Genomic DNA, 27087 nt, shown 5'->3' with positions numbered 1-27087 from the left:
ATTTAGGAATTAACAACAGAGCACTTTGTCCCTTAAAACATCCCACTAACTAGAGTGAATAGAATATATGCTAATTGTTTTAAATATGTCAGTTTATGTCTTACGTGTGTATAGATGTTCATGTTTTATATGCGTTTTATATGTGTATAGATGTTTAATAAAAATATTTTAAAAAAACAATTATCCTTCACAGTATAACAAACTCCCTTACCTATAAAGGTGAAAGGCCAGCCTTAAGGTGCAACCTCCTTATATGCTTTCCTTGTTCCTTCTAATTAGGGCAATGTCTAGTTTCAGCATCACATGGCAAAATTACTTTGTGGGACTAAAATAACTTCCTTGAGGTTAATGCTGTATCTTTACATCTGCTAATAAAGAATGAATAAGAACAAAGAAGAAATTCTATAGCCCAGTATTCTGATACTCATTTTCAGCTGTTCCTTTGGTATCTTTCTTTCCCCATTTCTTTTGGTGATCAGCATTCCAATACGGCCCACAATTTGTTGTGGGAAAACAATTAAAAGACCTGTTGCAACTTCAAGGTGAAATAATTTATTTTAGCATGAGTATTCCTGGACATTGGATCCATAGAGTACAGTCATAGAATTCTATTATTCTATTGTTTTCTGGAACAGACTAAACAAACTGTTCCATACACTCAGTTTATCTCAGTTTGGCAGAGATGGTCCTGATTAATCCTATATTGCCCCACTTTTCCAGCTGCCTTTAAAATGTCCTGGGTTTTCTCTTCTTCCACTCTCCCCATTTGTCCTCGGCTTACTTCAGTTACTCCAAACTGAGTTCAAAGTGCAAAGTAGTTTGGACTCAACTAACTCAGGATGAGAAGACAAGAGGGAGGGGTGGAATCTGGCCTTTACCTCCTTCCCAGTAGGCAAAAGCAAACTTCTGCAGCCTCGCCTAGCTTGTCTGTTCTTCCTCATCCATAACTTTTGCCATCTTGACCACACTCTGATATTGCTTGGCCAAACATGTTCCATTTTTCATCTGTGAAATGTTGAAGGATATGATGTCTCTGCAAAATGGATGGGAAGACTGGTGAGGAGGCAGGGGCAAGGAAAGGAGCACAGATTGCTAGATTATCTGTTGCACTGGGGAATCTGAAAGGTGAAGGGATCCAACACATTTCCCACACAAACTCCAGATGGACTACAGTGAAGAAAATTTCTTCTCTGGCTTCTAAGGTCACTGTTTTTCTACTGCAAGTTGCGGTAATAAAGCAGTTGTCTGCTAGGAAATGAAATCTTGCCTACATCTCAGTGAGAGCCAGCGTGATGTAGTGGTTTGAGTGTTGGACTACAACTCTCGGGACCAGGGTTTGATTCCTGGCTCAACCATGAAACCCCTTAGGCAGATCACACACACTCAGCCTCAGGGGAAGGTAATGAAAAACCTTCTCTGACCCCAGGAAAACGCATTAAAGAGTTGCCAACTTAAACGTACACAAGCATCATCACTATATCTCAGTAGGCAGGAAGATAAGACTTAAACCCACTTCTTCCTGTGTACAGGTGTGTGTTTTTGAGGCTGCATCTACATTGCAGAATTCATGCAGTTTGACATGGCTTTAACTGCTATGGGTCAATGCTATGGAATTATGGGATTTGTAATTTTGTGAGATATTTAGTCTTCTCTGTAAGAGCACTCTGGTGCCACAACAAACTACAAATCTAAGGATTCCATAGATTGCAGCCATCACAGTTAAAGCAGTGTCAAACTGCTTTTGACCTATTGGGAGAAAGGCAGGATACAATACAATACAATACAAGTTCTTGAGTGTGGCAGCAGCCAAAGAGCACTACCACACTACATACAGCCCTTATGGTTCAACTTTAATCGCCATGGTTGCATCCCCTGGAAGTCTTGGATTTACCCGTTGAGGAGGACTAGACAGCTCTTCTAGGGCCTTACCAAACCCTGATATTCCACAGGGTGCAGTCATGGCAGTTAAAGTGGAATCAAAGTACTATGTAATTGTGTTGTGTGAAAGAGGTCTTTAAGATTTATAAGAAAAATGGCTTTTGCTTAAGACTAGAGAATGGTATTTAACTATGTGCAAATTAAGTTGACTGACTATTCTACTCAAGCTCATGTTATTAGTCAGATATAGCAATATAGCAATAGGAAGTACATTTCTATACTGCTTATCAGTGCACTTAGGCACTCCCTAAGCGGTTTACAAAGTGTAAGCTAATTGCCCCCAACAATCTGGGTACTCATTTTAGCGACCTCCTCGGAAGGATGCAAGCCTGAGTCAAGCTTGAGCCCTTTTGCTGGTATTGAACTCGCAACCTTATGGTTTGTGAGTGAGTGGCTGCAGTACAGGCATTTAACCACTGTGCCACCAGATATGTTGTTGTTGTGAGCCTTCAAGTCTTAATAATTTATGGCAACTCTAAGGCGAACCTATCATGGGGTTTTCTTGGTGTGTTTCTTCACAAGGGGTTTGCCATTGCCATCCTCTGAGACTGAGAGAGTGTGACTTGCCAAAGGTCACTTGTTTTCTAAATTAGGGGATGGCCCTATGTAACATGCAAGCTAGAATAACTCTCAAGCTTTTACTTCACAGTGCAAACATCTACATATGAGTTAGCCCTTGCATGCTCACATGCAGACACAAATGGAGAGGAGTTCTAGTTTGTGGCAGGCATATACCGTCAGGACACAAGCAGACCATGGGATGTATAGTGCATGCTTTTCCTGCAGAAAAAACCTAGTTCAAAAAATCATGGACACACTTTTGATTCCTTTTCTCCCTCTTTTGTTGCCTGAGCTACACCTGTAAAATACAGCAGTGTGGCTGTTAAGTTTGGCTGGGCAGGGATGTGTTTCAAGAGCAATGGGGATTGAAATGGTCCCAACAGTAGGGCGAGTGAGACTGTGGTATCATCAAGAAAGGAGAGAAGAAGTGTTCTCATCATCATCATCATCATCATCATCATCATCATCATCATCGCTATCAGAGAAGAAGAGTTGGAGGGGAGGAAGGGTCTAATGGAATTTTCTGTTGCAGGTGCCAAGTTATTTTGACCTTTTCTTAGGTATTCTACTACCTTGACTTGGTGGCAGGTGGCATTTGCCTTGCTGCCTTGGGGAGAAGAATATCTTAACCAGTCCTGGGTGGGGAGTACAGATCCACATATGCATATGCATTCACAGCCAACTTTGCAATGAAGTAAGAAGGTAGCTGCTACTCACATCAACCTACCTAGCTGGACTCAGTGGTGGAAAATGATTTCAGATGGAGAATTAATGGATAAAGGCAAGCTTGGAAAGAGGTTTCTAAGATAGATGGTTGATACCAAGCATCATGAGATGTTGATTTGAAGAAAATCTACACTTCTAAAGAAATCTGCTGCTAGTCATCTTTCCTCTTTCAAGCAGTTTTCATATGATTCAGGTGGGATGGCAATCAATTGTTAAGTGATACAGGGGATTAATTCCCTCTGGAACAGAATACAGAAACAGCACCCAGTGGGATAGGTCTGAATCCTCTTTGCGTCAATCCAGGAGGCAGAAAAATGGATGAGGAAAGAAAAGCAGGGAGAGAGAAAGAAAATGGGGAAGAGGGACTATGCATTTAGGGAGGGCATCGGTGCAGGGATGTGGTGTCGAAGAGAGGGTTGTGGATCTCCATTTCTCCACTCTATGGAAAGAGAAATAGAGAAGAGGTTAATCAGAGCATTATCAGAAAGGAAAGTAAGAACATTTCTAATTAGGGTTGACAGATGAGGACTACTCCAAGCCCTGAAATGTTAAGAGCAATAAAACAAAGGATGACTTGAAGGCACATACACATACCAGATTTTTTCCTGCTCTCCAAGCTGCTTACATTTAGCTTACATTTTGAAAAACTTCATTAAAATAATATCAATAAGGCTGTGTATTCATTGGTCACAGGGCTGGACGCAGGATTTAGTGTTCACTGAGCAATTGGCAAGAACACTGTATGTACAATTTCCGTGGCAAGCCAGCAGCTATCTGCTTAGCAACACACCTGGAGCCTTGTAGCTGCATCTGACTCTTTCCCCTTTGCTTGTGGACAGTGAAGAGGAAAGGTCTGGTGGAGATATGGGAAAATGCTTGTTGCTGTGTGCCTTCAAATTGTTTCTGACTCATGGCAACCCTATTGGGATTTTCTGGGGCTGAGAGTGTGTGACTCACCCAAGGTCACCTAGTGGATTTCTATGGCCAAGCATAGAGCTCTGATGAAGCAGTGGTTAAATGCCTGTACTGCAGTCAGTCACTCAAAACCATAAGGTTGCAAGTTCAATCCCAGCTAAGGGGGCTCAAGCTTGACTCAGGCTTGCATTCTTCCGAAGTCACTAAAATGAATACCCAGCTTGTTGGGGGCAATTAGCTAACAGTTGTAAACCGCTTAGACACTGTTAGTTTAGTATGAAGCGGTATATAAATGAAGCTGTTCTTTTTTTTGAAGCAAATCTTGGTCTCCAGAGTGGTAGTCCAATGCTCAAAGCATTACATCATGCTGGGGAAATGCTGTTCTAGGTCAATACCACAATCCCAAAGTCTGGCTCCACCATTAGGCAGAATGCAAATGTTATGGACTCAGCAGCAGCAATCCCTGACTGATCTTCCTGATGTTTCTGTCCACTCTCCTCTCAGTTTGGAGTGCTACACAATCTGACATTATCGCTAAATGGCCCTGCATGCCCTCCAACTCTCCTGATATGGCAGGGATAACCCTGATTAATCCTATATCATCCCATGTTTTCATTCGTTTTTAAAATGTCCTGGCTTTTCTCTCCTCTTCCCACTTTCCTCTTTTGTTTTCAGCTGACTTAAATTCCTACAAACTGAGTTCAAAGTGGAAAAGTAGTTTGTATTCAAGGAACTTGAATACAAGTCACTTGACTATTGTATTTAAGGAACTTGAGGAGCAGTTTACGGAGCCGGGTATATTTACCCTGGAGAAAGGAAGGTTAAGTGGTGTTATGATAGCCCTGTTTAAATATTTGTCATACTGAAGATGGAGCAAATGTGTTTTCTGCAGTTCCAGATATTAGGACATTGAGCAATGGATTCAAGGTATAGGAAAAGAAATTCCACCTAGACATTAGGAAGAACTTCATGATAAGAGCTAAATAATAATAATAATAATAAAAATTTTATTTATATACCGCCCTTCCTCAGATCAGGGCGGTTTACATCATTTAAAAACATCATACATACAACATTAAAACATTACAGTAAAAACAAAAAGCCCCGAGTTAGCCGGTCCTCTTGCCGGTGCGGCGGAAGGAGGTCCGTAGGACAACTTAATCGGGGAATGCGTTACCAAAAAGGAAGGTCTTCAAATCCTTTTTGAATTGGGCCAGGGAGGTGGCCGAGCGGAGCTCTATGGGCAGCGTGTTCCAAAGGGCCGGGTCGGCGATGGAAAAAGTCTTCCTAGTCGTGGAGACAAGCCTAGCCCCGGGAACCCTAAGTAGTTGCTGCCCAGATGTTCTGAGGGTGCGGGACGGAATATATGGGGAGAGGCGGTCCTTCAGGTATCCTGGGCCCAAGCCATTTAGGGCTTTATAGGTCATTACCAACACCTTATATTGCGCCCGGAAGCGGATGGGCAGCCAGTGCAGATCTTTTAGAACCGGTGTAATGTGGCTGGTCCTGGAGGTGCCAGTGACCAGCCTGGCTGCCATATTTTGTACCATTTGTAGCTTCCGGGTTTGGTATAAGGGTTGCCCCATGTAGAGTGCATTGCAGAAGTCCAGTCTCGAGGTTACCAGAGCATGTACCACAGTTTCAAGGTCCCTCTGGGCCAGGTATGGGCGCAGCTGGCGAATAAGCCGAAGCTGATGACAGGTGCTCTTGACCGTCGCATTCACCTGAGCAGTCAGGTGGAGGGACGAGTCAAGAAGCACCCCCAGACTGCGCACGGAGTCCTTCACAGGGAGCGTGACCCCGTTCAGGACAGGTGGAACCACCGCCATTCCTGGACCAGGGGAACCTATCACGAGTACCTCCGTTTTCTCTGGATTCAGCTTGAGTCGGTTTTCCCTCATCCAGCCCATTACTGACTCCAGGCATGCCATGAGCTGTCGGAGAGTGGAACACATTGCCTTGGAGAATGGTAGACTCTCCCCCTCTTTGGAAGTTTTCAAACAGAAGCTGGATGGCCATTTGTCGGGGATGCTTTGATTGTGTCTTCTTGCATGTCAGGGGTTTGGACTGGATGGCCCTTGGGGTCTCTTCCAACTCTGTGATTTGAATAGATAGGAGAGCAGAGGAGAATCTTGCCCTTCCCAACAGGTTCAAGCAAAAGCCAACTGTTGCAGCCTCTCTTAGCTTGTCTGTTCTTCCTCATTAATAACATTCTCCATCATAACCACACTCTGAAGTTGCCTGGCCACACATATCCCGCATGTAAAATATTGGGGAGTCTAGCCCTGCTGCCTTCAGGTGAGGTGGAAGACACTTTTCTATTATTAGTATTGAGTTAAAAGTCAACTCTATGTGTGGAATAGGTGAGAGGAGCCACCTCAGCAGCCAATAGGTTTGGGGCAGTCCTACTTCCCATGGTAGATGCAGGCTTTTTTATTTTGTTTTTGTAGGGTGGGTTTTTTGTTGTGTTGTGTTTAAATGTAAATAACCTTGGGAAGTCTTCAAGACTAGAGGGCAGGTTAGAAATCAAAGCCAATTATGTAAAGCAACTAGAACCTTGTTACTGCTCCTTAACTGTAAAGTTGGATATGTTTATGGGAAAGGCCCATAGGGGGTTGAGTGTTGGATGAAGCTTATCGCACACCTTTCCCCCCCCCCCCCCCCCATTTTGGGAACTGGAAGGGGACACTCGGGGCCGAATGTGACCGGGGAAAAACAGATTTTATCGCACAGCAAATCATCCTCAAAAGGGCCCTGTTCCATCCCCTGGCACCAACCTGTCCCCATTCAGTGCTGCGGGGCGCTATTTTCCTTGGTCAGAAGACTTCTGACCAGAACATTTAACGCTCCTCAGCACTGAATGGGGACAGCTTGGCACCAGAGGATGCCAAGTTCTCATAATGGGGAAAAAAGGTGTGTGATAAGCTTCTATGACTATGGAGACCCGAGTTTAATTCGTCGCTCAGCCAGGAAATCTACTGGGTGATCTTGGGCAAGTCACATGCTATCAGATTCAGGGGAAAGACAATGGCAAATCTCTTCTGAACAAATCTTGCCAAGAGAATCCCAGGATAAGTTTGACTTAGGGTTGCCATAAATTGGAAACAACTTGAAGGCAAACAACAACAACAACAACAACAACAACAGCCTGCAAAATCTCTGCAGAGCCTAGACCTTCACACAGGGCTCCCAGAATGCAGAACTTGAAAAAGTTACTTTTTAGGAGTATAACCTTGTGAATCCCTCAGCCAACATGAGAAGAGGGTTATGGGAGTTGCAATCCTCAAAAAGTAACTCACCAAGTTTTGTTAAGAAGCTGCCCTTGCTTGCACATGTGCAAATTTACAGCACTTTATAAATAAAGTTTAACAACAACAACAACAACAGCATCAAAGTTTGCAAGGGAGGAGACATACTTACTGGTGCCAGTCCAGGACATTCATATACAGTGTAATCTCCATTTTCAGTCTCTGATTCTGTGGAGACTTGCTCTACTGGTTTGGGAGGTTCTCTGCTACAGAAAAGAGACAAAAATGTGAGGTATATAAACTCATGAGATGGAACTGAAGAGATTTCATACCCTTTCCAGACACTTTCCCCCTTCCCTTCCTCCTTTATGCTCCTGTCACCCTCATTTAATCCACCAGGTCAAATATTCTATCTCCCTAAAACATGTATCATCCTCTTCTTCCAGTAACAGTGCGTAGGATCAGCCATGCCACACACCAGACAGAAGAAACTAGGAATAAGGGGATGGCAACAATTGGTGTCTTGATGTGGTTGCAAATCAAAATCAGAATTTCAAAATTTTTATTTATTTTTATTTATTTCTTTATTTCACTTCTTGATGGTGACATGGCATTTGGATTCCACTTCTTACTTCTGTTTATTTGCATTATTTATAATAGATATGTGATATGTGATGTCTGCACATAGGGATTTTTCTGCTTCGGCCCCGCAGGCTTGGAACTCTCTCCCTGTCGAGCTCCGCTCAGCCCCCTCCCTGGAGTCTTTTAGGAAAAACCTAAAGACTCACTTTTTTCGCCTTGCTTTCCCCCATGTCCCTTAATTTCACTCTTCTCCTTTTATGCTGTTGTAATGTAATGTAATGGACGTCCTTGGTGTTATTGGTTATTGGTTTTAATGGTTTTAAAAGGTGACTGAATGATGGATATTTTTATTGTCTGTATCTTATTGCTTAATGTGGGGGGGTTTCTTTTATTGGATTTGTTGTTGTCATATTTTAACTGACTGTAAACCGCTGTGATCATTGGAATAGCAGTATACAAATAAAGATTCATTCATTCATTCATAAGTCTGGGTGAATCACAAGATTAAAAAGAGCCACATTTGTAAAATATACAATAATACAATAAAAAATTAAAATATTCATTGTAATGCACATGTTGAAATACAGAACAATGCAGCAGGGGAGAAAAAATGAAATGCAGCTGCAAAACAACACAGACTCAAGAACAAGTACAGTACAAGCAAACAGAGAATTAAAAATCAGCAAAACTAAAATGTGGTTCATGGCTACACTTTTAAAAGCCTTGGTAAATAAGAAAGTATTTGCTTTGCTCACAGTAGTGCCAGGTGGCCACTTTGGATTGGGCATTCCACAGGTGAGGTGCCACTACTGAAATGACTCTACCATAATTTTGCAACCAGAAAGTCATTGGTAAGGGCAATCAAAGGCAGTGGGGCCATTGCCACTACTGGACAGGAGGAGGTCCTGTGAAATAACTCATTGATTGATTCAAATAAAGTGGATCAATGCTGGCTGCAACACAGGGATCCCAGACACAAAAGGTGCTAGTTTTGTTGAACAATTGCTTTGATTGTGCACAAATCTGTAAAGACTTAGTTTAATCAACTACACAAAAGTAGGGTGACAGCCCTTTGTTGTTATCATCATGTGCCTTCAAGTCAGGACTTAAGGCGACCCTAAAGTGACCCTGTCATGGGGTTTTCTTGGCAAGATTTGTTCATAAGAAGTTTGTCATTGCTTTCCTCTGAGGCTGAGAGCATGTGACTTGCCCAAAGTCACAACCCTACCATATACCAAAGAATACATTCGGAAGACTGCTATCACACTAAAACAACACATCCTCAAAAGATAATGGGCTGCAGCTCCTATCATCCTCAGCCAATGAGAAATTGAGCATCTGGAGGACACTAGGTTTGTTGAAGCTGTTGTAAATATACAACTCATTGCATTGGGGTGCCCGGCTGGCAGAGGCAGACTTTGGAGGGCCATCTCAACTCCCACAATTCAATTCTTGTTTGCCCCCAAATGCCTCCTGTGAAATCTGGGGGCATTTCCACCACATTTTTGCCCACCACCAGAGCCACTTTAGGCCCAGGAGAGGCCTTTATGTTTTGCAACCAGGAAGACATGGTTACATAGCAGCACCATGATACGTTCTCCATAAGTCAGAAACAACTTGAAGGCACACACAACAACAACAAAGTAAAATGGTGTCCCTTGCATAAAATGGCAAAATCAAGCTTTGTTTTATATATATATATATATATATATATTCCAACCAAGCCATGAACGGTTGAATCTGTTAGTGCAGAATCCATGGCTATGAAAGGCCGAATGCACTATGAACCCTGGCATGGGCAAGTAGTATGGTCCAACCTCTGCTATTCTGCCTCATGAACAAAATGCTTTGGGTTGGCACTGTAAACTAAGAAATGACCCCTCCTGTTCTAGTGGTTATTCCAGCTCTCCTGTTTCCCCAGAGTGACTGACATATGAGCACTTACTCCTCACTGGTGAGAAGTTTCTTCTGATGTTGATAGTGGTGAACCTGGCAAGACTGAGCTAGTCTAGAGTCCATGTACTGAGGGGGAAGAAGAGAGATCATAAGATTAAAAAGAGCATTGGTGGATCATATTAAACCATAATCCTGTCCCTCTTGTCCAGCCCAACATCTGGCTGACGATAGTAGTTTTCTTAGATACTTAGAGGAAGCCTTTAAGTAGGATCCAAGGAGAAAGCCCTCTCCTGTTGTTCTGCACTAGCTGATATTTAAAGGCATGCTGTCTCTGACCCCAAAGCCAATTCTATCAAGAAGATTAGTAGTCCCTGATGGATTTATCTTCCATTAATCTCTCTAACCTCCCCTTTAAAGTCATCTCAGTTGGTTGTCAGACCATCCTTATAGTCTATATAGGGGTACCAACTGCTGTTGAAATAATGCAGTTTGACACTACTTTAACTGCCATGGCTCCATCTCACAATTCCTGGGTATTCTAGTCTGAGAGGCACGAGCACTTATTTTTGGCAGAGAAGGTTAAAGATCTTGTAAAACTATAAATTCCAGGGTTACATAGGATGGAGCTACAGTACTTAAAGATCCTGAAATGACAACCCTAAAAAGCAGCCACCACCCTTTCTGAAGACTGATAAATTATTCTAGGGCTACTTAGGCAGCTTCTCAGTTGGTCAGTTTGGGAAAGTAGTGTGCTGGTGCCTCACAAAACTACACATCTCAGGATTCTGTTGGGTGGAGCCATGGCAGTAAAAGGGGTCTCATACTGCATTATTTCGACAGTGTAGGTACATTCTGTGGCAATGGGTTCAATCATTTCACTGTACCCTATGTGAACAAGTATCCTAAATCTCCCACCATTCAGATTCATGTCACGATTCCACGACCTCCAAGGCCGCATCCACACTGCAGAAATAATCCAGTTTGACAACACTTTAACTGCCATTGGCTGTGGCTCAATGCTATGGAATCCTGCGATTTGTAGTTTGTTGTGGTACCAGAGGTCTCTGACAGAGGAGACTAAATAACTCACAAAACTGTAAGTGCCAGGATTCCATAGCATTGAGCCATGGCAGTTAAAGTGGTGTCAAACTGCATTGATTCCACAGTGTAGATGCAGTCCAAGAACTATGAATGGAAGAGACCAGCATCTCACCTTAGGTTACCTAACTGAACACTGGAGAGGTCTCTGCTTTGCGTGTCAAAGTAACTTGCTTGTTTTAGGGTACAATGGACCCCTCATGGTTGTGAAAAAGAGGAAATGTCAGCAGTTGTGACTTGGCAAAAGAACCAGGTAACACTAAGCACACCTCCTGTAATCTCCTCTTTTATGCAACCAGTAAAGGTACAGGAGTTCTCTCCAGTTTTTACTCTGGCAACCATCTCTCCCCCCCCATGCACACAACTAAACAACGACAAAATTACTTACTGCACTGGGCTGATGGTACCGATACTGGTTCCCCCGATTGGCTGTGTATGCTATCTTCTGAGCCAAGTGCACCTCTTTCTGTAGCCTGGAAATTAATCATGAGATGTTTTTACAGGCCATTAAAATCTTTCCTATTTTGATGTTATGTATGTTGACAAGTCACACTCTCTCAGTCTCAGAGGATGGCAATAGTAAACCCCCCTGAAGAAACTTGCCAAGAAAATCCTACGATAGGCTTGCCATTAGGATCGCCATAAACCAGGTATGACTTGAAGTCACACAATAACAATGTAACAAGCTGCCTTACTGTAAAGTTTTCATTTTGTTGAATTTACTTTAAAAAATAATAATCTGGAGCGGCTACACACTCTGGCCACACTAACGCCAATAGCCAAGTTGGTCTGTTCCAATAATCAATAAGGGCCACATGCCACCCTAAAGATTAGGACCAACCCTACTCTTTAAATCTTTTCATTTTAGAACTCATTAAAGGGCAACAAACTTTTCTTATTTAATTGAATGCTGATGTATTTTTACTGTCAGGATGGGAGAAGCATTTCTATGGGATTTGTTGCCTTATGTGTTAAAATAAATTGACTGACCTTTTAATCCATGCACCATGGCTTTAGAAATAGTTTGTACACACAGTTTTGTGGGCCACCCAGTTTTTTTGTTTTGTGCTTTCTAGTCATTTCTGAATTTTGGTGACCTAGGAGAACCTATCATGGGGTTTTCTTGGCAGAATTTGTTCAGAGGGTTTTTCCCCCCCTTGCCTTCCTATGAGACTGAAAGAGTGTGACTTGTGCAAGGTCATCCAGCAGGTTTCCATGGCTGTGTAGGAATTTGAACCCTGGTCTCCCAGAGTCCAAGTCCAAAACACATACCACTATGCCATGCTGACTTTCTGGTCTAAAAACAAACAAACAAACAAACAAACAGCTTCATTTATATATCACTTCATACTGAACTAACAGTGTCTAAGTGATTTACAACCGTAAGCTAATTGCCCCCAACAAGCTGGGTACGCATTTTAGTGTCCTCGGAAGGATGTAAGCCTGAGTCAGTCTTGAGCCCTTTCACTGGTATTGAACTCGCAGCCTTATGGTTTTGAGTGAGTGTGTGCAGTACAGGCATTTAACCACTGTGCCACCAGTGGTCTACCCAGTTAAGGACTAACAAATGTGAAATTTAGAAGAAATACATGAAGCTTTCAGGTACCACAAGGTTCCTCACCATTTCCTCTCTTCACTGATGTATGTGATAACACCTTTGAGACTGAAATAAAAAAGTTGGTAGCATGAGCTTTCATAGACTTGAGCCTACTATACTTGTCCCTCCACATTTGAGGCTTTGACTTTTGTGGATTTGATTATTCACGGATTTTATTAATATGCTCTCTCTAGGAATATCTAGATCCTCCAGGGCAACTCTACGGTCAACTTTAACCATAAGTTGCACTGAAGGACCTAGAGATTCCTAGAGGGAACACTCCATTAGGCATTTGTAGCTCCTCCAGTGCAATTCTATGGTTAATCTCTGGCAGATGTTAACCACAGGGAGACATAGAGATTCTTAGAGGGGGGTTCTGTCAGGTAAAAACATAGTGCTTTTGTTATTTGTGGTTTTTCTACATTCATGGGGGATCCTGTTCCCCTAACCCCAGTGAATGTGCAGAGACAAGTGTACACACATCTGAGAAAACAGAATCAAGTCTCATGCTACCAACTTCTTTCTTTCAGTTTGTCTCAAAGGTGTGACAAGATTCCAGATGGCCTTTTCAGTGGCAGCCCCGCGAATCTGGAATAGCCTTCCCGAGGAGCTCCGTTTGACGACCCCCCTAGAAACATTTTTAAGAAGGCTTAAAACCTTCCTTTTTTGTCAAGCCTTCCCCCCTGATAAATGAAGCTGTGTATGTTGATGCCATTGATTCCCTGCCTTACTTTGCTGTATGACTGTGTTTTAAATTTTGTATAATTGGTTTTTATCTAGAGATGTTTGTAACGGTTTTTTATGGTTGTAATGGTTTTCTATGGTTGTAAACCGCTTTGATCTGTGGAAAAGCGGTATACAAATAAAATTTATTATTATTATTATTATTATTATTATTATCATCTTTAATTTGTCTCTCTTTTATCCTATCCCCTCCACACACAGTTGTGTTCTTTGTAGCTGAAATGTATACCTGAATTAGAGTTATTTTGTTTAAATTTACAGAACTCTGGCCAGTTATGAATTTCACTGTGTGAACTTCACTGTGTGCTGGATGTGGAGAGCCAGCATGGCATAGTGCTATGAGTGTTGAACTACGACTCTTGGAGACCAGAGTTTGATTCTCAGCTTGGCCATGAAAACCCACTGGGTGAACTTGTGCAACTCACACTCTCTCAGCCTCCAGGGAAGGCAAGGGCAAACCTCCACCGAAGAAGTCTCGCCAAGAAAATCCCACAATAGGTTCTAGGGTTACCACAAGTTGGAAGCAACTTGAAGGCACATAACAACAAGTAAGCAGTAGTTTAGGGTTACAGATTATGTTGCCGTTTGCTATCAAATCAGACGACCCTGTGATTGAAAGCCATCCAACAACCACAGTCATTTATCAGCCATCTGTCATCATGAGTCTTTCTCTTCTTGCAGACTCAGGTGTTTTCCTTGATTGGATTAATCCACTTGTGTTGTAATCTTCCTCTTTCCTTATTGCCTCCCACCTTTCAAGGCATTATCACTTTTTCTAGTGAGTCATGCTTGGTCCATGATAGCAGTGTTTATAGTTTTGTTATTGTTTACTGACTATGTTTTAATCAGAGTTGGGGGGAAATAGTGTTAAACCCCTCTCTTGTTGTTTAAACCAGGTTTTTGTTTTTGTTCCTCCTCCCCCATTAATGTGTAGTACTATATCAATATAGGACTAAATTAGAAAATTAAGTAGCAAAATGCAGTTCGGATGTTATGGCCACGATCTTAAATAATAATTGTGTGTTGTTGTTTTTTAAAGTGTTCTTTTAAAGCAAGTTTTTGGCTGAACTTATTTTAATTGAAGGATTCGTTTCTGAATGGCATTTCTTGCGCTTTAAAATAAAGTGTTTAAAAAGAAGCACCCGTCATTGGATACTGACCAAACAGCGAACAACTGCCAATAAACAATCAAAATTAAAACGTTTACATTCAGAGTCATTGTGGTTGCAGTAAGAGGGTTGGAAAATATAGCCAGATTTTTTAGAAAAAGATTATTAATCAATTGAAAAAAGAAAAATATACTTTTTAAGTTATTTGGTTTAAGCCAGACAATTTGGTTTAAACTAGAAAACCTTGTTTTAGATGTAGAGATAAAATATGTGTGTGGTTGTTTTCTATGTTTAATAAACATGATTTTCAAAAAAAATGAGATTATTGGTGATTTTGGCCAAAAATGATTATTTTGGCCGAATGATTATGTTGTTGTTGATGTGTGCCTTCAAGTCGTTTCCAACTTATGGTGACCCTAAGGTGACCCTATCATGGGGTTTTCTTGATAAGTTTCTTCAGGGGAGAGTTGCCATTGCCATCCTCTGAGGCTGAGAGAGTGTGACTTGCCCAAAATCACCTCATAAGTTTACACGACTGAGCTGGGAATCAAACCCTGGTTTCCAAGAGTCATAATCCAACACTCAAACATTACACTGGCTCTGAATGATCCTGAGGGGACCTTAAATGCAAAATAGATTATTAAATTTAGTTTTTCTATTCCAATTCACATTTCTGTTAGAATATGGGTGGGAAAAGTGTGATCCCAGAGCCACATGGGGCTCTTTTCACGGCCCTGAACATCTCATTCTCTGGGCTGCTCTTTTCCTGCCATACCTCCCTCCTGCACTGTTTAAGATAAAAAAATTATACCTCTTTTTCAAAACTTCCACTCTTGGTTGTTTGTGTTTTGGAGGGGCATTTTCGGCAGTTGTGCAACCCCTAAAGAGTTCAAGGGGAAGCAAAGTCGTGTTTAGACCCACTGTACTTTCCCACACCTATCCCAACGCTCTTCTACTTTTACACATTGTTTAGAGACTCACTCTGGCCCAGGGAGCATTAGTAAATCAGAGGTGGGCAAAAGATTTATCCCAGTCTCCTAGGTCCAATCTATACTTCAAAAATAATGCAGTTTGGCACAGTTTTAATTGACAGGGCTCCATCCTATGGAATTGTGGGATTTGTAGTTTGTTGTGGTACCAGAACTCTCTGACAGAGAAGGCTAAATGTCTCACAAAACTACAGATCCTAGAATTCCATAGCATTAAGCCATGGCAGTAAAGCAGTGTCAAACTGCATTCATTCTGCAGTGCAGATGCAGCCAGAGTTGACCATACTGGCCTGGATAGAGCAATGGTTTTCACTCTGTATAATGCAGTTCTCTATGATTCTAACATACCATTAAAGGTGTAGTTCCTACCTGTACCAGCAAATGGCAGCTACCACCAGTCCAGAGACCCCTGTCACTGTGCACATCACCACAAGAGCTGTAAGGAAGACAATTAAATCTTTGAGTCACTGCCACATACAAATGGTCACTCTCTAGTTGCACTCTTTCCCATTGCATTGTCCATATAACCAGCCTAGATTCCCTGATCTCATGGCCTGGCTCTGAATCTTAGGATTTGGCCCCTCTTTTCCAGTCCTCAGAGCAAGAAGAAGGAATTTCAGAGTGAGAGTGCTGTCTTGAAAGGTGTGTATATGCATTTCCCTCTTTTATTAGACTAGGGTTTTGTTGTTGTTTTTAGTGGAATGGCATATTCTGTGCAACTGTGGTTGATGCTTCATGTTATTGTAGAATCACAGAATCGTAGAGTTGGAAGAGACCACAAGGGCCATCTAGTCCAACCCCATTTTGTGGTTGAATACACAATCAAAGCACTCATGTGCAATGCTCTAGCTGGGGGCTTCTCCTTGTAGCATCACTGGGGCCTGCATCCTGTGACATCAGAAGGAATCACCCAGGGATGTGGGACAAAATGAGGGCATTGCCCCCCTAAATAGGAATTTTGACCCTGAAATAAAGTTTTCTTTCAATCTCCCAATTTGTAGCATTGCAGAGATTGAGATGCTGAAAACTGTTCATGTTAAGTATGCTTCAGTTTGTTGTGTTGACATTCTCTTGGTCACTTTGCCTGCCGCTTTTCTTGGGTTGCCTATCATCTGTTCTTAAATGCTGAACTGAGATTTAAAGTACAGCACTGCTAGAAATCTGAAGAGTGAGTAACATTTCCTGGGGGAAAGAATTCTTATTTGCAAGACCATGCCCTAATTTTGTTGCACTCCCAGGTCTTTCCCAAGTCTTACGCTTTGGCCCTTAAATCTCAGGGCCTTGGATAGTCCTGACCCATGACAACCCTAGCCCTGAGTTCTTATGCCATCACCTCAGCCAATTTTTCCTGATTCACTCTTATACTTACTGAGGGTCACAGCTTTGTTCAGGTTAGTCACTGGGGGACGGGACCTTTGCTTGAAATCCACTTTCACACTCCTTGGGGGTATGGTGGCCTGGACCGTGGTGCTTTCATAAGATTCGGAAGAAACTGGGACGGTGCTTGCAGAATAGGAGACTTCTGTGGGGAGAGAGGTGGGGAAAGGAGTGGGGGAGTTGGCTGGTTCAAACTCCTCAGTGCTGCCTGGAAAGCAGGAAAAAGAAAGAGAAATTAGAGTACAGTTGTTTGAACAGCATGGCATAGTGGTTTGAGTGTTGGACTATGACTCTGGAGACCAGGGTTCCCTTCCCAGCTATGAAACCCACTGGGTGAACTTGGGCAAGTTACACTCTCTCAGCCTCAGGGGAAGGGAATGGCAAACCCTTTCAAACAATTCATGCCGAGAAAACCCCAGGATAGGTCCTCCTTAGGGTTGCCATACGTCAGAAACTTGAAGGCACACAACAACACCAGTTTGAAGCATCCTATTTTCCTCCCCCCTCTGGCTCTTTATCACACTGCCTCCTAGTGCCATGTTACATCAATAACTTCTGTAATGTATGTCTGAAAGCCTGGAAAACTACTGCCAGTCAGTGTAGGCCAGTAATACAGTGGGCCTTCCACATTCGCTGGAGTTGCAGGCATAGGGTTCCCAAGAAAGTGGGAAACTACAAATAAAACCCCACTATTCTTGTTTTAACCTGAGGGAACAACTCTCTAGGTCCTCCAGCACAACTGGTGGTCAACATGTGCAGGAGGTTGACACTAGAATTGTGTCGGAGGATCTACAAACAATTAGAGAAATTTTCTCTCTAGGATTCTGTAGGTCCTCCAGTGCAACAACTGGCAGATGTTGACCTTAGAAGCACACTGGAAGACCTAGAGATTCCTAGAGAGAAATATTAATACAATCCATCAATAACCAAATCTGCAAAAGTCAAATCCACAAATGTGGAGGAATGGCAGTACTGAGTTGTGGTTCTCAGCACAAGGCAGGTTCCTATGCCCTGAATGCTAGTACTATAGGTAGGGTTGCCATATCCCGCCCCCCGGCGGGACAATCCCGGTTTGGGCGGTGCCATCCCGGTCCCGGTCCGGTTTGGCGCCCAAACCGGGACGGCCCCGCCCACCGCGGCCACCTCCGCCGCGGCGGCGGCTCCAAGGCCTTTCTGAGGCCTGGGGCGAGGCCGGGGCGATCGCCGCCGGCCTCCTCCCCTCCTTCCTGGTCTCTGCGGGGGCCAAGAAGGAGGCGAGGCCGGGGCGATCGCCGCTGGCCTCCTCCCTCCTTCCTGGCCTCCGCGGGGGCCAAGAAGGAGGCGAGGCCGGGGCGATCGCCGCCGGCCTCCTCCCCTCCTTCCTGGTCCCTGCGGGGGCCAAGAAGGAGGCGAGGCTGGGGCGATCGCCGCCGGCCTCCTCCCTCCTTCCTGGCCTCCGCGGGGGCCAAGAAGGAGGCGAAGCCCCGGCCATCGCCGCCGGCCTCCCCCCTCCTTCCTGGTCCCTGCGGGGGCCAAGAAGGAGGCGAGGCCGGGGCGATCGCCGCCGGCCTCCTCCCCTCCTTCCTGGTCCCTGCGGGGGCCAAGAAGGAGGCGAGGCCGGGGTGATCGCCGCCGGCCTCCTCCCCTCCTTCCTGGTCCCTGAGGGTCCCAGGAACGAGGCGAGGCCCCGATCCTGGCCTCCGATCGTGGCGGGGCCCAGGCTTGGCCTCCGCTCCCCGCTGCGATCGCGGTAAAATGTAGTGTCCTACATTTGACAATTTTGTCCTACATTATCCCCGGTTTCGAGGTCCGGCACTATGGCAACCCTAACTATAGGAGCCTATTGTGGTGAGAGGTGGAGGATTGTTAGATTTGCATACCAGGCAGAGTGGTCTCCATGCCTGATGGCTGTAGCTCCTTCTCATGCTTGGCCAGAAGGGAACGGATGAGACCAGGCAAGTCTTTGGGCCTCTTCTGGGTTTTTGCTTTGTTTTCTAATGCAGAACAAAGAAAGAAAGAAAGAAAGAAAGATGGAGCAGTTGATGGCCTTTAATCACAATGTATACATATCCTCCTCCTCTTCGCTCTATCAGTTGACTGTACAGTAGGCCTTCCACATTCACTGGGGTTAGGGGCACAGGACTCCCGTAGAAGTGGAAAAAACACAAATATATTAAAAAAAAACACTTTTCATTTTAACCCAAGAGAACAGCTCTCTAGAAATCTCTAGGTTCTCCGGTGCCATTTTTGGTCTCATTCACACTACATAATAAACCATTTTCCAAACTGGTGTAAATCGATTTAAAGGACCCTTGTTTACACTGGCACCAAATTTCTCCAGCATAGTTTGCCGGGGCAGGTTGGGGGGGAGTGCTAAAGCCAGTTAAACTGGTTCTTCTGAATCTGAGGCATTTGCCATATTTAATTAAATGATTTGGTTCAACACAAGTGTGAATTCATTGTCAATTGGATTCAGTTACCTGTGGTGCAATCATCCCTTTGATGCAACTCTATTTTGAATCGATCCTATTGTTAATATGAACGTGAAATGGATTAAATTGAAATGGGGAAAGTTTGATCACGGTAACCAAAGTCTGAACATCTATTCGGTGTTGAATCGCTCCATCGATTTGAAATGAGCCAACACAAAAATCGGTTTATTATGTAGTGTGAATGGGGCATTCTGTCAACATCAACCAGAGGTTCATTTTAGAATCATGTTGAAGAACCTAAAAATGCCTAGAGAAATGTTTTCTCTAGGAATCTCTAGGTCTTCCAGCATGACTTTATGGTCATCGTCCAGTAGAGTAAACCTAGAGTAAATCCATCAGGGCTAGCTTGAAGAAGAAGAGCCCTCCCTCCAGTCCATCTGCCTTGGTCCAGGCCTCAGAGGGAGAGAAGAACTGCTGGACCTGATCCCCCTCCCTCCCTCACCATTCCCTTCTCGTTTTGTGTCGTGTCTTTTAGATTGTAAGCCTGAGGGCAGGGAACCGTCTATTATCCCCTCTGTTGTAAACCGCTCGGATTTCCAGTGATTGGGCGGTATATAAATAAAACCTATTATTATTATTATTATTATTATTATTATTATTATTATTATTATTATATCAATTAAATCCACAAATAACCAAAGCTGTAAAAGTCAAAGCCATAAATATAGAGGGCCAACTGTACTTGTTATAATACTGCCATTAGTGGGACACAAAGTAGACTGCAAAGTAAGGCAAACAATTAAAACAGACCTCTGACCTGAGGAGTTTACAGTCAAAATTTCAACAGTTGGGTTTGATGTAAAGAGCCAGCATACTGATTGAAAACTGTGCAAAATTGGCATCCAAATTCCCCCCCCCCCCCAAGATCTAAGCAAACCATGCCCTGCCCCCACTGAGTCTGCTGATCCTTTTCTCCTTTGCATGGATGTACTCATTTTGGCTACACAAAGATATTCACATGTTTACATATTAAAACAAGTACAGACACCTGCATACAATATACTACTATGACGCATGTAATCCAGGGCAGAAGAAAAGCATGGAGGAAAGCTACACACCATCCTTCCATCACCTGTGTTCAAGACATATCCAACCAGACACTGGAGAAGGGAGCCTGCTTCTGGCAGCACCAAGGAGTAGACAGTCAAGAAATTCTGGTCCTAGAATGGGTATCAACATAAGGGCAGCACAGAACCCCCAAAACTCATTTCGCCCAGTGATTTCACATGTGGAACAACAACAACATCAGCAGCAGTTGCTGTTGTTGAACCAGGATGTGCTCACAATATCCATTTTCCAGCACAGATCACCCACCAAAAGTTTTATCTGTCCCATAATGAGGCCTGAAACCAGAATTAAATGGATCTCAAATAAATAATTCAACTCATCCAAGCTTAAGTACCCCCATATACCTCTAGCATCATTGAAACATTTAAGGTGGCCAGAGGTATTTTCAGTTTTGTTTTGTTTTTAAAAACCAAAACCAAATCAAAAAGTCTCATCACCACCTCTTTTAGCCACAATGGAGTCACTCCCTTTTGAAAGAGGCATTCACCAATATCATCCCTCATTAGGCCTGTCTCAGTCCACCACCAGCTTTTTTAAACTGGGAAAGAAAAGGGTCAAACACATACTCTGAGTTTCAACTAACCTCAGGCTGTACAGAACTAAAAGTATCTGTTCAGGAGAATCTCTAGGTGATGATTTAAGGGGGTCTGACACCACTGCTCCCCAAATGTCTGTCTTTTGGCAGAAACGGACTCTGACATTTGCCTGTGTCCCTTGAAAACACTGAAGAAATGGTGTGAGTGGGGTGAGGCTCAGTGGAAGAAGGATTTTAATAAATAAATAAATAAATAAATAAATAAATAGTTCCATCTTCCAAAATTAAATTCTTTTAAACGTTTCTTTTAAAAAATCTCATCTTAACAAATTTTCACTTTAACCATATGAAATTATGCACATGTAAATACATTTAGGCTGTGCACATGACATTGTAATTTAAAATTGGAATTTTAATTCTACTAGTTTATGTCACAACGGTTGCCATTACATTCAGTGACATACAGGAATTATGATTTATGAGTAACAGTACAAAAACATTACTAAGGATTCTGTTTGGAGTGGGATGGGAGGAGGGCAATGGGGGGGGGGGGTGACACCATGAGCTTACCACACTTGGTGACGCCAACCCTAACTGGATGAGCAGAAACCCAGGTTAAATTAACTGAGCCTATAACAAATATGGCATCCAAGTTTGCATGACTAGGCATGATTTTATCTGCAAATGGTCACACAGATTGGTCACAACTGTTTATTGGGCAATCTGAATTTATTTTTCTTTATTTTCTTAGGAAAGAAAGAGACAGAGACAGACACACCCTAAAGCTGAGGCTGTATCCCTGCAGCTATGACTGTGTCACTCAGGATTATCATCTGGGAAAACAAGGTGTCTTCCATAATCTGTTTTGCATGCTAAAAGCAATTTGGTAATTATTAATTATCATAATTTGAAATCTTAAACACTGTGCTTGCTCTCCCTGCCAAGTGTCAGAACGCTCCCCCTCCAACCGATGTTTGAGACATCCAAAAATTCACAGGCCTCTTACCATGCTTAGGGACTTTCTTGGGTACACAGTCACCACCAGAGTCCTCCTCATAATTGGGAAAACAAGGTCCACAGGTAGGCGCCCCATCAGGCCCACATCCCAAACGTCGACGGAGTAAGCAGTTGAGTTTGTACCTGGCAGGGCAGAGGGGGTCTGTAAAAGTGAACGTGAAAAAATAAGAGAAGGGAAAGCTGACTGTAAAGTTTGGAAAGAATCCTTACTCCCTCCCATGACCTCAAGCTGTCTCTCTTTCTCCCTATTGATGAAAAACCTGCATATTGCACAGCAATAGCAATAGCAAGTACATTTCTATACTGCTTATCAGTGCACTTAAGTACTCCCTAGGTGGTTTACAATGTGTAAGCTAATTCCTCTCAACAAGCTGGGTACTCATTTTACCTACCTACAGAGAATGCAAGGCTGATTGGACCCTGGAGCCCTGCCTGGGATCGAACTCACAACCTTGTGGCTGTGAATGGCTGAAGTATTGGCATTTAACCATTGCACCACCAGGGCTCCATTGTAGTACTATACATATTGTGGCAGGAGTGTGTGTGGACACTTTTAAAGAGACAGACATGGCCAAATCTGGGAAATGTCAACCCTCCTTCCATTCTTCATTCCTTTGCAGTCTATTCCTTCAATCACTTTTCACCCAATTGAATCAGGTTGGAATAAAAGCACTTGGGAGAATGGGCTGAGAAGAAGAGAGCTACAAGAGAGAAGGTTTTAGCTTCCCCCAGTGGCACCGGATCGCTCCCGAGTCAACGCTGGTGAATCTAGATTTGGTCTAGATTTAAAGGGTACCAAATCCCACATCCCAAATAGGTCTCGCACCTTGGATAGTTTCTTTAAAACTTTTCAAAATGTGAAGTGGATTCACTGCTCAGCAGATATAGGAACCACCAAAACAAATTCTTATTTGTTAACTGTTGTCAAGTTGTTTTTAACTTATAGTGACTCTATGAATAAGAGACCTCTAAGACACCCAGTTATTGACAGGATTGATCTTGCTAAGTCAGGTTATCACTTCCCTGACTGAGTCTATCCACTTCCAATGTGGTCTTCCTCTTTTCCTACTGCCTTCAATCTTACTAAGCATTATTCTCTTTTTGAGTGAGTCATGTCTTCACATAATAGATCAAAGTACAACCATCTCAGTTTAGTCATCTTGGGCCCATGTATTTGTCTTTTAATAGTGCATGGTATCTGTAGAACTTTCTTCCAGCACTACTGAGCTGATTCTCTTCCTTTCTTCACTGTCCAGCTTTCACAATCATACATGTTGTTGCTGTGTGTCTTCAAGTCATTTTGTGGTGACCCTAGGGTAACCATATCATGATGGGTTTTTTGGGGCAAGATTTGTTCAGAATGGGTTTGCCTTTCCCTTCCTCTAAGGCTCAGAGATTGTGACCTGGTCAAGAACACCCAGGAAGATTCCATGGCTGAACAGGATTTGAACCTGGTCTCCCAGTGTCTGGGTCTAATACTCAACCCTCTATACCATGCTGGCTCCCTCAATCATACACAGTAATTAGAAATATTATGGAAGGAAACTGCCCCATATGAAGATACAGGGCCACAGCTTCCATGTATTGTCGAGGCTTTATTAATCATCAGATGCTTTGCTCCTTTGTTTATTAGATCTCTGCTGAAGCAGAGCTTGGAAAAGTTGTTTTTTGAAACTCTGCCTTGTATTAACATTGAACTGTATTAACATCGAACAGATCTCTTTTAAGTGGGCCCTCCATTCTATGTTTTCAAACTGCAAGAATTTCCTTAACTCTTAATTGCATACAGTATGCAGCAGGATAGCTATGGTTCTATCTTCTCTACACCTAACAGAATGCTGAAGCCAGGTCCAGCTATTGAACTGTACTTATAGTCTGTGTTTGATTTTTCCAGGCATATATACAGCCTCCATATTTGTGGCTTTGACTTTTGTGCATTTGAATATTTGTGGATTTGATTAATATGTTCTCTCTAGGAATCTGTAGGTCCTCCTGTGCAACTCTGTTGGACATTAACCATACAGTTGCACTGAAGGACTTAGAGATTACCAGAGAAAACACTTATCTAGGAACTTGTAGGACCTTGCAGATGTTGACCATAGAGTTGTGCTGTAAGACCTAGAGATTTGAATAGAGGTATTTTTTCAGGTTAAAGAATTAGTGGCATTTTATTTGCAGGGTTTCCACTTTCAAGGGGTCCTGTACCCCTAACCCCAGGGAACAGGAAGGGCTCACTGTATTAGATTGCCCAGAATGCTGTCTTCGTTGGATCCTCTTTCATTTCAGAGCCACCATAGTGCCAGCAACCATTTCAACTGTAATTGCTGCTCTGTGGTCACACTTTGTAGTCACAAAATCCTGCACTCTGAAAGTGGTTGTAAACAAGTTTGCTGTCGTCACACTTTGCATTTTTCAGCTTGATGATGCATCCTAAAAATGTAACATGGAAACAGCCTCTGAGGCTCTTTGGGCCCTCTTCCCTTTACCTACTAGATCAAGAGTGTGACACCTTTGGCCCTCCAGATATTGTGAACTACAGCTCCCATAATCTCTGTAATTAGCCATTCAGCTTCTGGGCACTAAAGTCCCAGAGCATCTGGAGTACCTACTAGTTCCTCCTGTGAGCTCCAACTTGACAAGCATTTATTCTGCAACCAGTGTAAAGAAGACAAAGGTGCTGTTAACATTTTGTTTCTACCTCAAGGCTGTGTTTCTGGTGGTGAGAGACTGCATTTTCTCAACACTAGACAATACCTCCTCTTCCAGAGGACAAAATTGCCATTTCTCATGACATCTAAAATGTGACTATAAGTGTTTTTTAAAGCTGTGGATGAGAGTTCCCATTTTCAACTTTCCCTTCAGCCATGAAAGGTCTATGGCAAGGAAGTCATTTGTCTCCCAGCTTCAACTCCCTATGTAGAAAGTGGAGACAATAATGGTGAAATGATCTATCTAAGGGTTTCCAGGAAGCCCCCTATGCCTTTTGCACTTTTGCAAAACCATAAATCTTCCCACACCCCTATTTGTTGAGGAATAGGAGGAATCTATGCATCTGCTCTGGACCAGGTTTTGGGAGGCACTGCAGACCAGGAGGCAACCATGGGAAGAAATATTGGCCCCCATTTCCACTGCAGTTTGCTGAGACACATGAAACACTTCATACACTGTATAAAATGATTGGTTGCTCTGTTTCCCCTAGTGTAACACTAACCATAACAGGAAAATATATTTTCCTGCAAAGGTCAAGAACAACCTGCACTATTCGTGCCCGCTATTTCAGGAATCATTAACTTCAGCTTCAATGTTTTTTTTGCTAGACTCCGCATTTGATGGGTTGCTAGCCTTGGGGGGTACACCTATTGATTCAGCACCATGGACAGCCCTTGTAAAGTCTGCAATACAACCAAGGGTGCCTCTAGTCTACACTGTTGAAGTAATGGAGTTTGACACCACTTTAAGTGTGGTAGCTCCATCCTATGGAATCCTGGGATGTGTAATTTTACAAGATCTTTAGCTTCCTCTGCCAAGGAGTGTCAGTGATGCCTGACAAAACTACAAACCCCAGGATTCTGAATACATGTACCCATGGCAGTTAAAGTGGTGCCAAACTGCATTATTTCAACCATGTAGATGTACCCCCAAAGTGGATTAACATGGAAGCTTCTGATTGACCCTGATCACATTACAGTCTAGTAGTCTTATCCCTCCTCACTCTTCCCTTGAACAAAGATTCTGTCTGCAAATGGTTCTGTTTATTTTCCTTTATACAGTCCAAGTGTGTTTGCCTTGATACAGAGGGATCTGTTCTAGTTGTGGATTTATATTTTCAAACAGAAGGTAGACTTCAGAAAGAGGGTTCTCGCCTTCTCCCATCACATACAGATGAGGTTCTTGTGGACCTCCCACAGGTAGAAATTAAAACAGTAAAACACTTTGCATCTGACACCTATTATAGTGAGGGATGCTGCACCTGTTGAATGCCTGCCTGTCACAAACCTGTTAAAAGCACAAGAATATTATTTTAAAAGGCAGAATAAAGGGAGTGTAACTTTTGCCCAGTTTTGAATGAAGAAGCAGGTCTAAGAGTTTGGGAGTTGTGTGGGCATGGGAAGTAGCATAAGGTGGGTTAGGCATAGAGCTGGCAGCCTAGGACTTCTTTGTCCTCTGGGAACAGTTACGCCAGTAATGCAGGTTGAAAGCAGAATGCACCAGGGTCCTCTAGAATGGGAGAGAGAGCTAGTCCTTTAGACCAGGAACACAACACTCAGCAGGGTTGAGGGAAGACAGCAAGAACTAACCTGAGCCTGGGAATTGAAGCTAGGACTCATTTGGTGTGCACATCATCAAACAATCCAGACATAAGCATGCACAGAATGCTCTCCTTTTACCACCAACCTTCCTGAGAACATGCAGAACCCAGTCTCCGGCTTGTTTGGCCTTTAGCTGAAGTGACTTCAGATCAAAAGGGATGGATTGTGAAAAGGCATTATTAGACACCCCCCAAACCCACCCTAGAGTCAGGGGTCTTGCAAGTTAGACCAAAGAGCGGGGGCTGATGATGCCATAATAACTCCCAGCATCAGAACTGGATACAGAGGAGCCGACTGCATTTCTTCCAACCAACCTCTCTCTCTGTTTATTCCTTTGCTCTGACTTGTTTGTCACCCCCCCGTCTTTCTCCTTTCATCCCTTCTCTCTTGATGAGCTGAATATTTCTCTCTCTTTCTTTTTGTTTTCTCCACTCCCTCCTTTTCTCCTCCTCTCCCACATCTCTCTCTTTTGCTCTCCTCTTTCATCAAGTCAGCCACTCTCATTCTTTCCAATCCCATCTCCTGGACCCCCCCCCCCCACATACACACTTCAGTTCTGCATCACTCCCCTCTCCCTCCCCACCCCTGAGACAGGTACCCCCCTCACCTGCTTCCCAGCTGGCCCCTGTTGCCAGTAGGGCTGCGAAGATTGCCAGCCATCGGTTTGCTTTGCCCAGCATCTCCTTTCAAAGAATGGCTGGCTCTGATGTGTGTTTGGAGGGGGGTAGATGAGTAGGGGCCCCCTCCCCAGCTATACCAGGGGGCTGTCCCCCTTTGCAGATGCTGGCATCTAGCCGAATGCGTGAGAAGACCTGGTGGTGCTGGCAAGGGGAGGGACTGCAGAGCTTTATGAATGAACCAAGGATGGGGAGGGTAGTCAGGCTAAGAGAATAAAGTGGCAGATTT

At 43.4% G+C, this 27087-nt stretch overlaps 1 protein-coding gene across 2 annotated transcripts; it reads right to left on the bottom strand.

Moving 5' to 3' along the window:
* Positions 1 to 552: 552 nt before the first annotated feature.
* Positions 553 to 27087, bottom strand: LOC149321048 (neural proliferation differentiation and control protein 1-like). Of its 2 annotated transcripts, none has more exons than XM_089490113.1 (9): positions 26789 to 27087; positions 21861 to 22013; positions 18640 to 18753; positions 16773 to 16988; positions 15773 to 15839; positions 11353 to 11437; positions 9916 to 9992; positions 7561 to 7654; positions 553 to 3664 (listed from the first exon to the last, which is right to left on the bottom strand). In XM_089490113.1, exons 1-9 carry the CDS (start codon positions 26859 to 26861, stop codon positions 3599 to 3601), a joined length of 945 nt encoding a protein of 314 aa, XP_089346239.1. In that variant the 5' UTR covers positions 26862 to 27087; the 3' UTR covers positions 553 to 3598. The 2 variants fall into 2 exon arrangements, with proteins under 2 accessions (XP_089346239.1, XP_089346292.1); XM_089490166.1 differs by having other exon boundaries at positions 7561 to 7651.

Source organism: Sceloporus occidentalis, unplaced genomic scaffold, assembly GCF_023333645.1.
Source record: "Sceloporus occidentalis isolate IW3139 unplaced genomic scaffold, rSceOcc1.0.p SCAF_1, whole genome shotgun sequence".
In the NCBI taxonomy this organism is placed as follows: domain Eukaryota; kingdom Metazoa; phylum Chordata; class Lepidosauria; order Squamata; family Phrynosomatidae; genus Sceloporus; species Sceloporus occidentalis.
The sequence above is the reverse complement of the archived record's forward strand: the minus strand, read 5'-3'. Positions and strand labels throughout refer to the sequence as shown.

What these genes read in the sequence shown, in the direction of transcription:
- LOC149321048 (XM_089490113.1), bottom strand. Translation starts at nt 26,861, where the DNA reads ATGCTGGGCAAAGCAAACCGATGGCTGGCAATCTTCGCAGCCCTACTG. An exon ending in CAAGAAAGTCCCTAAGCATG is followed by an intron (nt 18,754 to 21,860) that starts GTAAGAGGCCTG and finishes GTTCTGCATTAG; the next exon opens with AAAACAAAGCAAAAACCCAG. An exon ending in GGTACCATCAGCCCAGTGCA is followed by an intron (nt 9,993 to 11,352) that starts GTAAGTAATTTT and finishes CTTCCCCCTCAG; the next exon opens with TACATGGACTCTAGACTAGC.